The sequence below is a fragment of the Budorcas taxicolor genome, chromosome 17 (genome assembly GCF_023091745.1).
Source record: "Budorcas taxicolor isolate Tak-1 chromosome 17, Takin1.1, whole genome shotgun sequence".
In the NCBI taxonomy this organism is placed as follows: Eukaryota; Metazoa; Chordata; class Mammalia; order Artiodactyla; family Bovidae; genus Budorcas; species Budorcas taxicolor.
In genome coordinates this window covers 71,615,312-71,628,319 of record NC_068926.1, presented here as the reverse complement: position 1 = coordinate 71,628,319, position 13,008 = coordinate 71,615,312, and the positions used below count along the sequence as shown (strand labels likewise).

The 13,008-nt window shown below is 56.8% G+C and overlaps 1 protein-coding gene across 7 annotated transcripts in view; it reads left to right on the top strand.

Annotated features, from left to right (window-relative positions):
- Window positions 1–13,008, top strand: part of SPECC1L (sperm antigen with calponin homology and coiled-coil domains 1 like) — an 86,307-nt gene that overhangs the window by 42,494 nt on the left and 30,805 nt on the right. For all 7 annotated transcript variants that reach the window (XM_052654515.1, XM_052654513.1, XM_052654518.1 and 4 more), the window contains 5 exons: window positions 2,591–2,664; window positions 3,817–3,992; window positions 6,723–6,886; window positions 8,108–8,199; window positions 9,608–9,698. In XM_052654515.1, the coding sequence (XP_052510475.1) occupies window positions 2,591–2,664; window positions 3,817–3,992; window positions 6,723–6,886; window positions 8,108–8,199; window positions 9,608–9,698 (597 nt within the window). The remainder of the gene's footprint in view (window positions 1–2,590; window positions 2,665–3,816; window positions 3,993–6,722; window positions 6,887–8,107; window positions 8,200–9,607; window positions 9,699–13,008) is intronic.

The following is a 13,008-nucleotide window of genomic DNA, read 5'->3' as shown; positions in this document are numbered from 1 at the left end:
CCCAGCTGACGGTTCGTCATCGATGTTGGGTCTTGCCGGTGGGAAGGTTGTGACTGGGCCTGTGCCGGTGCCCAGAATTGTTCAGAGCAAGCTTGGTCCCGTGGCAGAGGGAACAGAGATGCGCCGAGCTCTAGAGTAAAGGCGGTGACGTAGAGCTAAACCCGGGGCAGGGGGCCGGTGCAGCTCTGCTCTTCGACAGACGGTGATGCTGCGTGTGGCGTGGGGGCCGCAGGTGGCGGCGTCCCTCCCACTCAGGGCTCTGAGGCGGGAGCTGTGTGTAGAGGCCCCGGGGTGGCCGAGCCCCACGCTGCCCTGTGTGACGGGCACTGCCCAGCCTCCTCCCAGCGAGGACTGGACCGCCGACGCCCGTGTTTCCAGGGAGGAAAAGCCTGTTGTCACTTCCGTGCTTCTGTAGAGCGTAAATAATAGAATTCCCTAGAGGCTGTTGAAGTGCTTTATCCAGCCTGAAGGGGTCCACTGGCCATCAGCGCCCTTCTGTTTACGTGGAGGCGCAGCAGCAGTGGGCACGCGGCGCTGAGGGTAAGGGTGTCCCCTGAGAGCTGCGGCCTGTGAGCCCTCTGCCGTGAACGCCGAGGCTGCTGCGGGAAGAGGGTGGGAGCCGAAGGAGGGAGCCTGAGACGGCCGTGCGGCTCACGTGCCGCCGGAGGGTCAGGGCGCTGAGACCTGCGGTCGCACACCCCACGTGAGTCCCCTGCATGACAGGCCGTCTGCCACCAGAAGGGAGCCTGAGACGGCCGTGCGGCTCACGTGCCGCCGGAGGGTTAGGGCGCTGAGACCTGCGGTCACGCGCCCCACGTGGGTCCCCCTACACGACAGGCCGTCTGCCACCAGAAGGGAGCCTGAGACGGCTGTGCGGCTCACGTGCCGCCGGAGGGTCAGGGCGCTGAGACCTGCGGTCGCACACCCCACGTGAGTCCCCTGCATGACAGGCCGTCTGCCACCAGAAGGGAGCCTGAGACGGCCGTGCGGCTCACGTGCTGCCGGAGGGTCAGGGCGCTGAGACCTGCGGTCACGCGCCCCACGTGGGTCCCCCTACACGACAGGCCGTCTGCCACCAGAAGGGAGCCTGAGACGGCCGTGCGGCTCACGTGCCGCCGGAGGGTTAGGGCGCTGAGACCTGCGGTCGCACACCCCACGTGGGTCCCCCTACACGACAGGCCGTCTGCCACCAGAAGGGAGCCTGAGACGGCCGTGCGGCTCATGTATCGCCGGAGGGTCAGGGCGCTGAGACCTGCGGTCACACGCCCCATGTGGGTCCCCCTACACGACAGGCCGTCTGCCACCAGAAGGAGGGAAAGCAGTTTTCAGCAGAGGAGAGATACACAGTTTTTTGTTTTGCTTGTTTTAACTGTAAAATATTTTTTGCCCATAAGCGTAGCATAAAGGAAAGGTGTGTGACCCTTAGTGTTTTCCACGCTAGAAATGTTACAGCTTGTCCTTGTTCCTTGACCGTGTCTGCTGATATCACCAAGACCCTGATTTCATCCACATGTAGGTCAGACAGAGCCCAGTTCCCTCTGGTTCCAGAGTCATCCTCACCTAGGGGGTACTGGGTTGGCTGCGCACCTGTGTTCCCACTTTGCCCTGAGCCAAACGGGATGGCCCGTTTGACCCCTAAGTTTCCAGGTGAAGTGAGGTCTGAAGCAGCTGTGTGGAGACAGACTGTTAAAATTTAATCCTTTGCAATGAAAGCATCCTCTTTTCTGTCTCTGAAAGGGTAGAAACTGCACCTTTTTTTTCGTTTCCTTACATCTCAGGCACCTTGTGCAAAAATTTAACACAAAAGAGGGTACTTATTAGCAGTTTCTTGAATTACTGAGTAAAAGTAATTAACTTTTTATTTCGTAAAAAGCTGACTTTTTGGAATAGTGGAAAGTGATTTCCCTGTGCCTGCCTGGGTCCTAGGATGTGGCCTTGTCTGCGCGCTTATCTTCGCAGCCCTGGTCTGTCTAGAGCGGCCTTTGCACATTAGCGGTGCTCATCAGATGTTCACATTGCATGACGTGGTTTGGAGCAAATTCACATTATGCAAGAAATAACTTGAGGAGTATTGAATTACTTAATCCTTTGTGAAAAGACTTTTCTGTAGAATTAAACAGCAGCTCCCCAAGTTATTAAATAATTAAGTTTGTAAAAAGTTTAGCAAAGTCACGACCTTTCTGGAATCTATTCCAGTGTGCAAAGTTAAGTTATGCTTGTAAAAACAGGTTAATAACCCTTTTGATTAAAAGCCCCCATTTTAATTGCAGTCAATGTTGTTTTGCTTGGTTATGAGCCAACAGTGTGTGTGTGTGTCTTAACAATTGATTTAACTTAGCTTTTGGTTTCAGAATTAGGACGCTGCGGAAGGAAGTCATCCAGAAGTCGCAATTTAAATTTGATATTTTCCTCACAGAGTCATACTGATTTATACTTAGACTGGAATTCCTTTTCAAGTTTTGTATTAAAAATAGAATGTCTTTGGGCAGGATGACTTTTTGAATAGCATATATAAGTACCCCCTCCCTTTCTATTTTTCCTTTTAAACGTGGTTTAAGAATAAATAGTTAAACTTTTGTGGTCTTTTCAGATACGGTTAAAAAACTCCAGGACCAAAAACATGACATGGAAAGAGAAATCAAGACCCTGCACAGGCGACTGCGGGTAGGAACGCGCGCGGCTCCCCGAAAGCTGCGCCCGCCACCTGCCCCCCGAGCCGTGGACGCGGCCGTGGCCCAGAGCCACCAGGCTGCGGGTGGGCAAGGCCGTCCCCTCAGAGAGGGGCTGGCACCGTGTTGACGAGATGCACTTAGGGAGCAGGGGTTATATCCTGGGAAGAAGCGTCATGAGTCCTAGGTGATGAAAGGCCCCAGGCTGCGCTGACTTCCGTGGGCTTTCTGCCTTCTGTGGGTTTGATCGGTCTGCCACGGCAGTGACGCTCTGACGCAGAGGGCGGGGGAAGCTGGTCTCGAGGTTTGGGTTGACCCTGCAGTGCGGGAGACCCGGGTTCAGTTCCTGGGTGGGGAAGTTCCCCTGGAGAAGGGAATGGCAACCCACCCCAGTGCTCCTGTCTGGAGAATCCCACAGACAGAGGAGGCTGGCAGGCTGTGGCCCGTGGGGTCTCACGAGTCGGACATGACTTAGCGCCGTCTTCCTTCCTTCCTTCCTTTTTTCCTTCCTCTCCGTTGCCCAGGCTGTGAGGGGTACTGGGCGCTGCCCCTGGGGTTGGCGGCCGTGACTCCAGGAGGCTCCTGCGTCCTCCATGGCCGTGGGAGGCCACACAGCGGACAGTCCTGGGCTCCTCCTCCTGTGTGTTTTGTCTGCTGAGATTAAATTTAGTGTTTTCCTTCTGGCTGCCTCTTCCTTTCTGATTTTTTTTTTTTTCCGGTTCGTTTTTGATGTCAGGATATTTATAGTTTTTCACTGTAAAATCTTCCAGTGTAGCTCACACACCATATATCTACCTGCTTGAGCTCTTCACAGGCATATTTTGGAAGATATGTTTATTTTCACAAGACTAACTTTGAAGCTTGCCACAGGGAAGGGAGGCCTGACCTGATCATCCTTACTGAGCAGTCCAAGTGCTTGCTGCCTCAGCAAGCAGGTCAGCTGGCAGCTTTTCCTCACCAGGAACACCGTTCACTAAAAGTAATTACGTAGTCTATTAGAAATAGGTAATAGCAGTTCTCTGGGATTTAAAAGTCATCAGTCATCACTTGAGACAGTGCATTACAGCAGTCTAATCATAAGCACATTTTGTTTTAAAATACGTCTTCATTGCTCTTTTTGAAATAAAAACGTAGTTTTTTAATGCAGGAGGAATCAGCGGAATGGCGGCAGTTCCAGGCTGATCTGCAGACTGCGGTGGTCATCGCAAATGACATTAAGTCTGAAGCCCAAGAGGAGATTGGTGACCTGAAGCGCCGCTTACATGAAGCCCAAGAGAAAAATGAGAAGCTCACGAAAGAATTGGAGGAAATAAAGTCACGCAAGTAAGTTTCGGGAAGCCAGCTGTGCCCTTCAGTCTCCATAGGGAGCTTGTGAGCCCTGGTTCTGTGACGCAGCTTCACCGGGAGGCTGTGCGTCCTGACGCTGCTGTCACTGAGTTTGGGTCCAATGGAAGTGGCCCGAGTCCAGGCTTGTTCCACGGGCTCCCCAGAGCCTGCCGGTCCTCGAGTAGCCCCGTACAGTAGCACGGGCTCCGTGGCCTTTCCGAGCTGCCGTCAGCGGCCACAGTCCCCGACTCTGGAGGGGCTGGAGCGGCCGCCGCACGTGGCCCATTGCGGTTCCCGCCCCAGCCCCTTGCTCTTCCTGGGCTGTCGCCGTCAGGGAGGGTGCAGACCCTGGAGACAGACTCGGCCCCGTGCAGCTCTGCTGCTGCTGGTCTGGGGGCCGCTCGTCTCTGCGGTGGACACGGTGCTGCTTCCATCACAGGGTTGTGGGGCTGTAGTGAGACGCCTGGGTGCTGCTCGCGGCCGCGGCCAGTGCCCGTCGGCAGGTGGCTCAGAGGCTCGAGTGGAGGGTGCAGGCCGACTTCTCTCTGCTGCTCGCGTGGAGAGTGTCTCGTGCTCCTGACCTGTGGGGCTTCTCCCATTTAACACAGACGTCTTTGGAATCCTGTGAAGAGCCTTTGATGATGTGCCCCCAGCTTCTAGGGAGACTGTCTGTGAGGGGAGAGACTTTTTTGAGGTTTTTTCCTTTTATTAAGTATAAGTGAAGTGAAAGTTGCTGAGTCGTGTCCGACTCTTTGCGACCCCATGAACTATACAGTCCTTGGAATTCTCCAAGCCAGAATGTTGGAGTGGGTAGCCTTTCCCTTTTCCAGGGGATCTTCCCAACCCAGGAATCCAAGCCAGGTCTCCCGCATTGCAGGAGGATTCTTTATCACCTGAGCCACCAGGGAAGCCCCAAGTATCTCTAAGTATCAAAGTTGGAGGTTATTATTAAGAATTTGATTGTTCATTATGTTGAACAATTCTTAAATAGCCTTAGGGAAAAAATTGAGAAAATATTTAACAGGCCAACTTGAAAAGGCTGCTGACTTTCATCGTTGCCCAGGTCTGGTGGACAGTCTTGGTGAACTGTTTTTCTTTGACGTCTTTACTAAGCAGAACATGGAGTGAGTGGGCAGGTCATTGCTTCTTCACTTGTACACACCCTTCCTGCTCAAAGTTCGGACTTTTTACAGGAACGCTGACGCGCGGTTTGCCCTCCGCACTGTGCTGCCGTTAAGGAGAAGGCAGGCGTGAGGTGCCGGGGGACTCAGGCCTCGGCTCCCGGCTGTGTTGCCCGTCCCAGCCACTCGCATTTTCACGGTGCAGTTTCCCTTCCAGTCCTCGGTGCAGCAGGGAGTTGCCCCGTCCCTTGTCCCGGGCCTTGAGGTCCAGGTGGGAGTCACGTTGCCGCAGTCATGCACCAGTGTGGAGGGGGCTGGAGGAGAGCCCCGCGTGTTTTCATGCAGGGAAAATCCTTACTTGAGAATGACTGACTCCAGCTGTTGGTATTCAGATTCTGGTGTTTGGTGGATATTTCTTGAAAATGATTAAAGGAGCCTGTCACTTCAAGGAAACAACTGACAGTGTTTGGCACCAGTGATGAAACGTGGGCTTTTAAGTAAATGTTAGGATTTTGGAAAACTTGCATCTGCTGTTGCAGGCTCAGCAGCTCCCCATGAAGGGTTTCCCGATGAGATCACCAGTGATGCTAACAAGAGACTTTAAAAATAACCCGTGTAACGCCAGGCATCAGCGTTCGGGAAATGCGTGCAACTCTGTGAGCTGCTGTCTCTATATGGCCAGTGCAGTATCATTAAAATACTTTTCCCTTTTCCAACTATGTACCCATGAGGCCGCTTTTTTTTTTTTTTCGTATCGCAGTAGATTGAATACAGAAGAGATGGGAACCTGGCCGTCGTCTTAACCTAGACATTAAGGAGGTGTGCGGAAATGAGAACCTGGCCGCCGCCGTAGCCTAGGCTTTAAGGAGGTGTGCAGAAATGAGAACCTGGCCGTCTTCCTAACCTAGGCTTTAAGGAGGTGTGCGGAAATGAGAACCTGGCCGCCGCCGTAGCCTAGGCTTTAAGGAGGTGTGCGGAACCACGGAAACGCTGCCGGTGTTGTTTGTTTGTTTTGTGGCTTACTGACTCAGTTGTGCCAAGTCTTCGTGACGCCATGGACTGTAGCCCACCAGGCTCCTCTGTGCTGGGATTTCCTAGGCACAAGTACTGGAGCGGTTGCCGTTTCCTCCTCCAGAGGATCTTTCCGACCCAGGGTCTCTTGCACCTCCTGCACTGCAGGCAGGTCCTTACTCCTGAGCCACCGGGAAGCCCGGTGGCACTGGATGGAGCCAGACTCGCCCTCCTGGGGCAGGACAGGCCTTCCCAGCAGCCCAGACGCTGACTCCCCTGTTCTGAGTCGGGGCCTTCAGCCAGACCACCTCCCCTCTCACTGCTAATTGATTACCAGTGTTCTCACCTACACTTAACACAGATGGAAATGGAAGCCGATGGTTACTTAACCTAATTAGGATAACCTGATATAAAAACTTTACTATCATTTCCTGGAATTCACGAATCTAATAAGATTATCAGACCAGGTGATTTACTGAGCTCACGTGATACGATTGTTTTTAGCTGATGCTTTCTAATGCTTCTCAGCTGGGAAAGGGAGCGTGTGTTCTCTAGGGCATGTCCAGAAGTGCCCTGACTCGTGTGTTGCTTTCAGGCAGGAGGAGGAGCGTGGCCGGGTGTATAACTACATGAACGCCGTGGAGCGGGACCTGGCAGCCCTGAGGCAGGGCATGGGGCTGAGCAGAAGGTCCTCCACGTCCTCGGAGCCGACGCCCACGGTGAAGACCCTCATCAAGTCCTTCGACAGCGCGTCTCAAGGTAGCTCGTGTGCCGTGCTGGGCGGCGGCGCGCTCACGCACACGTGTGCTCTGCACTGGCTGGCGCGCCTCAGCATTCTGCTGTGAGTCTCATCGCACTCCACGCTATGTCAGGGAGTCAGTCTTCTGCAAGCAGAGTCTCAACAGGAGGTTTGGGGTCTGTTCGGCCACAGAGACCCTGGTGTCAGACTCAGGCTGACCCCACGCAGGGGTCAGGTGTCTTCCCGGAGCCAGGCAGCCTCCAGGTGTGGACTTCAGGCCCGCTCGTCCTCCAGGCCCCTCAGGCCTGTGCACTCAGGTGCTGCCTGACGCCGGCACCCGGTGGCTCCAGGTGTCATCCCTCGTCCAGAAGCAGACCTGGCCCCTCAGCTGCCGTCTCTCCCTGTGAAGGCAGCGCCGTGCCGCCCATTCCCAGGCCAGGAGTTTTGCAGCCTCCCTCCTGCTTGCCCGGCGCCAGTCTGCCATCAAGCCCTCGTGCCCAGCCTCTCGCACACCTGCCCTGCTCTCTCATCTCTGGGAGTGCAGTTGGCGGCCAGCTCAGGCCACCATCCACTGTCATTCAGTGGCCCCTTTTTACTTCCTAATACAGATTTTTTTCCTTTTTTTGGCCACGCAGCATGCTGGGTCTTAGTTCCCCAACTAGACACTGAGCCTGGGTCCCGGCAGTGAAAGCACAGAGCCCCAGCCACTGGCCCCCAGGGATTCCTGGAAGCCACCTTCTGAACAGTTCATTCCAGAGAGGGAGGTTGACACGTGAGCAGCTGTTATACACTGTGCGTCGAATGCAACACTGTGGAAAGCCACGTGAGGGGACATGCTGAGCCCCACGAGGGAGGGGAGGAAAGCTGCTCTGAGCCTAGCTCCCCTTCATGTAACATGCCAAGAGCGTCCACCACGTGCCCAACCTCTCACCCGATGCAGCCACAGAAGCGCTCCTGAGGTCTTTGCACGTGGAGCCCTTGGCTTGTGGGGGTGCTAACCACGCAATTAGACAGCAGCAGCGAAGTGACCGGTACAGCCAGGCCTGGAAGTCAGCACCGCTTGTCTGGGGAGCACACTGTCCCCCTGGCGGCAGGGCTGCTGGGGCTGAGGAGGTGGGGTGGCAGCTGTTCCCGGGAAGCCCCGAGTGCTGGCTGATCGGTGCTCCCTGGTGGGGGGTGTTTGCGAAGCTTCCGCTGCACTCCATCACGGCCTCGTTCACTGTGTGTTTGCTGTCTTCCAGTGCCCAGCCCTGCCACAGCAGCAATCCCTCGAACGCCTCTGAGCCCCAGTCCCATGAAAACCCCCCCTGCGGCCGCTGTCTCCCCCATGCAGGTACGTGCCTGTTGCTTTGTGTTTGCATGTCCGTAGGAAGCGTCACACTCTCAGTTTGGAAGGAGGGCAGCGGAAACTCCATACTCTATCTATAGGGAGCTTTTTTCTTGCACTCTATTAATCAGATTTTTTAAAGGCATGAAAATATAAATGAAAGCAAATAAAGGCACTAAGGTATAATAAACTTCAAATAAGGTGAAGTTTCTCTAAATAGTGGTTGCCAGCTGAGGTTTAATGCTCATGATGTCAATTTGTAAACTTTTGTAAAGATAAGTTAAAAAATCTCATCTCTACCTTGGAAAACACACTAGTAATTATTAATAGAAGCCACAGTCAGCAGCATTTTAGGTCTTGTTTAGGTAGCACAGGCTTCTCAAACCTGATTGTGCACGAGAGTCGTGTGGAGTTTTGAACACACAGACCCCCGGGCCTCCTCCCACTGAATAGGCATCCCCGGGAACGGGAGACAAGATGAGGAGAGGTGGCTCTTCAGGCCTCGGTGAGGCCGTGAGGGGTCCGGGCTGGGTGCCTCTGCACCACGGGCAGCTGGGAGGCCGGACCAGAGGCTGGAGGCAGTTCCATTCAGACATCGTCGTGGGGCTGAGATCTGTGGTTGAGAAACGGGCTGAGCCCTGCTGCGGGCCAGGCTGCTCTCCGTGGTGAGCAGGGAGGCTGCCTCTGGGGCAGCCAGGAGGGAGCACGAGGGCTGGGGTGGGGGCGCCCAGGGCCGAGAGCCATGTGGACAGGCTGCAGCCCACAGGGCTCCCCCAGGCCCTGGCCGAGGGCGTCTACACGCGCAGCACAGGGTGGGCCCAGCCGGCCGGGTGGGGCCCGCTCTGCAGGGAAGAGCGGCTCCTGGGGCTTCTCAGGGTTTGCGCGGGGCAAGGTTCGTTTGCTTCTGCTACTCTCCCCACCGTGGGAAGTCCTCTCTGAATCCTTGGAGCGTTCATTAGGGGCCCTCAAGGGCCACACCGAGAAGTGGAGCTAAACAGCCCTGCCCTAAACGACCTTAGAAGCAATGGGCCAAGGAGATCCCTCAGCCACGGGGCAGCGGGCTCTGAACTGCCCCCGCAATCCTGGCCTCCTCTGCCATGCTCGCGTGTCATCTGCCACTCCCGGGGGGGCTGGGCTCGGTGACTCGCTTCTGATGAGCAGAGTGAGGCAGGGTGATAATGGTGGGGAAGACTCGGTCCTGTCTGGGCGGCTCCTCTCTCTGTCTCCTCCGCGGTCCTGTGGAAATGGATGGTTTCACGTGGTTTGTGTGGGAACTTAAAAGACCCTGAATATCCGAGGCCTCTGGGAGGGGGCCGGTGGGGGAGGAAGCAAGTTTGGAGGGCGTCCCCTCCGTGATGCCAGCACTTGAGTGACCACACAGTGCCGTCTGACGCCCTTTGTCCTGTGGTTTCAGAGACATTCCATCAGTGGACCGATCTCCACGTCTAAACCCCTGACAGCCCTCTCAGATAAGAGACCAAACTACGGGGAGATCCCTGTTCAAGGTACGGCTCGTGCACCGCGTCTCCTTTCTGTTGTTAATTTCCATCTGACTCTTTCCCTTTGTTCTTGACATTATTCCTGCCACCCTGGTATACGTCTGTGTCACAGCTTTACTAAGGACGTGTCCTGATTGCAGATCGGGAAGTAGTCACTGGCAGACGTGTTGGAATGCGATGCTGCTGGTGTCACCGTGGGCAACCGGAGTCTGCACATTGCCAGGCCCTGTTCTCACAGTGCTGTGTGGGGCGGGGCGGCTGTGGAGACACCTGGCGAGCCCCCGCCGGCCCTCCTGCCTCCTGGGCCCGCACAGGTGTGGGGGCGGGGGCGGTGGGGCCCAGGGCAGGCTGCTGCCGCCTCCACTTCACCCGCCCAGGGGACCCGAGGTCTCCCCTCCGCCCGGAAGGGCCTCCTGCCCGGGGAAGGCGTGTGGTGGTTTAAAGGGTCCCCTCCTGGCCCCCGGGTGGGTCTGGGATTGTGTGTGTGCTCCCAGGCCCCGGGGCTGACCTCTTGACGCGGCTTCCTTGTGTGAGTCAGGGGTCACCTGGCCCAGGGCCTTCTCTTCCTCCCAGGCTCACAACCCCTGCGGTCAGCCTCGCCCCCTCCCCTGTCCCCTGAGCAGCCCTGGTCCACGGTGTCGGCGGCCACGGGCTGCACCCGGTCGTGCTGAGCGCACGACCCCTCTCCTGTGTGTGGTCGCTCTGTAGCTGCATCCGAAGGGCCTCTCCCCTTCAAGGCTGCCATACCGACTCATCTTGATCGGCTCACAGCAGCACGAGGTTATGGGGAAACCTTGCTAGCACCAGCACTGTTTATCAAACTTACCTGTTGGTGAGCTTTACCTCAATCACTCGATAAAATGTGGACCCCCGGGCCTCACCTTCCGTGTGCTGGCGTGGACACTTCTTCCCACAAGCACCCGAAGTGGCTCTTAGGGACGGACGAGCCTGGGGAACTGGACAGAGATCGCTGTCGAGTCCCCCTGTGCCCTGGTTTTGTGGGTGGAAAGTGGGCGTATCAGCTCTGTGGGCCAGGGTTACTGAGGGCCAGGCTAGTGTGGTGAGTGTTTCGGGGCTTTTTCTGGCTCCCTTCTGTTTATCCCCTGTTAACGGTCGGGTGATGACGCCACCGGGCACAGGGGTCTGCGGTCCCCCTGCGAGAGCCGCCCTCACTCTCCACGTCTGTCTGCTCTGATGCCTTTACTGGGCTTGCTTGAAACTGGAAATACAGAGAGCAGGAAACACTTTTGGGTGACTTCTTACCCAAAATTTGATGATAGTGTAGCCTTTTATCTTAAATACTCACCAGGGAAAGAAACCACTTACAGAACTCAGAGCCAGCAGCTGGGTCTCAGTCCTCAGGAGCCACTGTGGCTCTCCAGGCCGCCTGAGAGGGGAGGCCCGAGTGCGGCTGCACCGCGACCGCTGTCCGGGCGTGACTCAGACGGCACAGTCTGCCCTTGGCAGGGTGAGAGCCCCGAAGCTCGGAAGCCCCAAAGTGCCGCCTCTGTCCACTGTGCTGAAACTGGGGGTTTCTCCCGTGAAGCGTGTTATAGAAGACGTAGCTGTTCTGTCCTCTCCTTCGTCATGCTTGTATGTCAGACACAGGAAGGTGTTTCAGACCAGAGATCTTGGCCTAAGTAGACTTCTGTTGGTACGGTTGGCAGTTGAATTCGGTGGTCTGGGCCATAAGAGGCGGGCCTTTGTAGACTGCATGTGAGCTCGTGTTTCTAGCCTGAGCAGGTACGTGGATCCAGGTAGTTGGGAGGGTCTTTACTGCCCTCTTGTACAGTGATCTTTAAGGTCCACAGTCAGGCGGAGATGTTGGTTGGTCAAGCAGATGGTTGGGGAGCTGGGGTTGCCCAGGGTCGGCGTGGCCTGAGGGTCGTGTTGGTGTCATCAGCTCAGACGTCCAAGAAAGCGGACCGGTGCAAGGATAGTCACCTTCTGCAAGGAGAGTCTTGCTGTGACCATCCCACTGAGTTGTGTTATTTGCGGACAGAGATGTAAACCTTTAAAAAAATTCAGTGTTTTGAAAAAACTGATTTATGGTGAGGGCATACATAACAAATGTCACACGAAGTTCAAAGGTTTCGCTAGAAAGCCGAGTCTTTTCAGTTAGAAGGAGAAGAAAAGTTACTGAAAAGTTTCACAGCAGTTTCCCTTCTCCAGAGGGTGGACCCAAGCCCGATTCTGGCCTCGCCAGCGCAGGGAGCTTCGCAGGGAGCCGTTGCGAGAGAAACGCGCCCTGCTGTTAGCACCCTGTGTGCGTCCGTTCACTTCTGAAGGTGGTTCTTGCTGTCTGTCTTGATAAACCCTGTCTAGGCTCTCATATTTTCTCCAGCATATTATCATGAAACATTTCAAGCACGCAGAACAGTGGAAAGAAGTCACATAGTTCGCTTTTCTCACGGCCCTGCCCTGCGGCACGAAGGGTCTTAGTTCCTGGGTCAGGAGTCTGACAGGTGTCCTGGGGGCAGCGCAGAGTCCTACCCTGGGCCTCCAGGGAAGCCCTCGGCTCCTGGTTTTAAACCCGCTGCGCTGCCGGTAAGTTTGATGAGGGAAGCGGGGACAGCTGCCCTGCCAGCCTCAGGCGGGAGGACCAAGCAGCGGGCCGTGCGCCTGCCTCGAGGGTGGGCGGGGGTCTCTGTGCGGAGCGCTCCCGCGGCCCCCGCCGCCTCTTCACCTCGCACACCCACCGCTTCCCCGCTCCGCTCAGCACGCTCGCACCTCTCCCGTCTCCAGCGCCTGCGGCGGCTCCGACCCCGGCCACCGTGGCCTCCTGCCACCAGGTCGTCCCCCTCTCGTCCGCTGGGCGCTGACAGAGCTGGGCGTGTTCAGCGCTGTCCCCGGAACGCGCCGGCCGGCGGCCCTGGGCGTCTCCCGGCCTCTCAGTGCCGCGTGTGCCCCTCTCCCCTCCCACAGCCCTCCTCCTCGCGCATCTGCGCACAGGACCCTCCTCTCTCAGCCGCTTGTCCACGTGGTCAGCAGTCTGCGAGTCTGCCCCTGAGCAGCCTTGAGCCCGTGTGTCCCCCTGCCACCGCCCGCGTCCAGGCCTCCCGCTGTCTGCCCTGCAGTCCGCTCGTCACCCGCGTGCACCGCGCCCTGCCCCCTGCACCCCACCCCCGGGACGGAGGGGTGTCCGCCCGGGACTGTCCCCGACGCCCCGCCCCTCAGCCCCGCCCTCGCAGCCCTGCTGGTCCCGGCGTTTCCAGAAGCCCCTCCTGCGCCTGCGTGAAGGCCGCAGGTCGCCGCCCTGCTCACCGCGGCATCGCTCCCCGGGAGGCCTCTCCAGGCTCTGGGCAGCTCTCAGCCC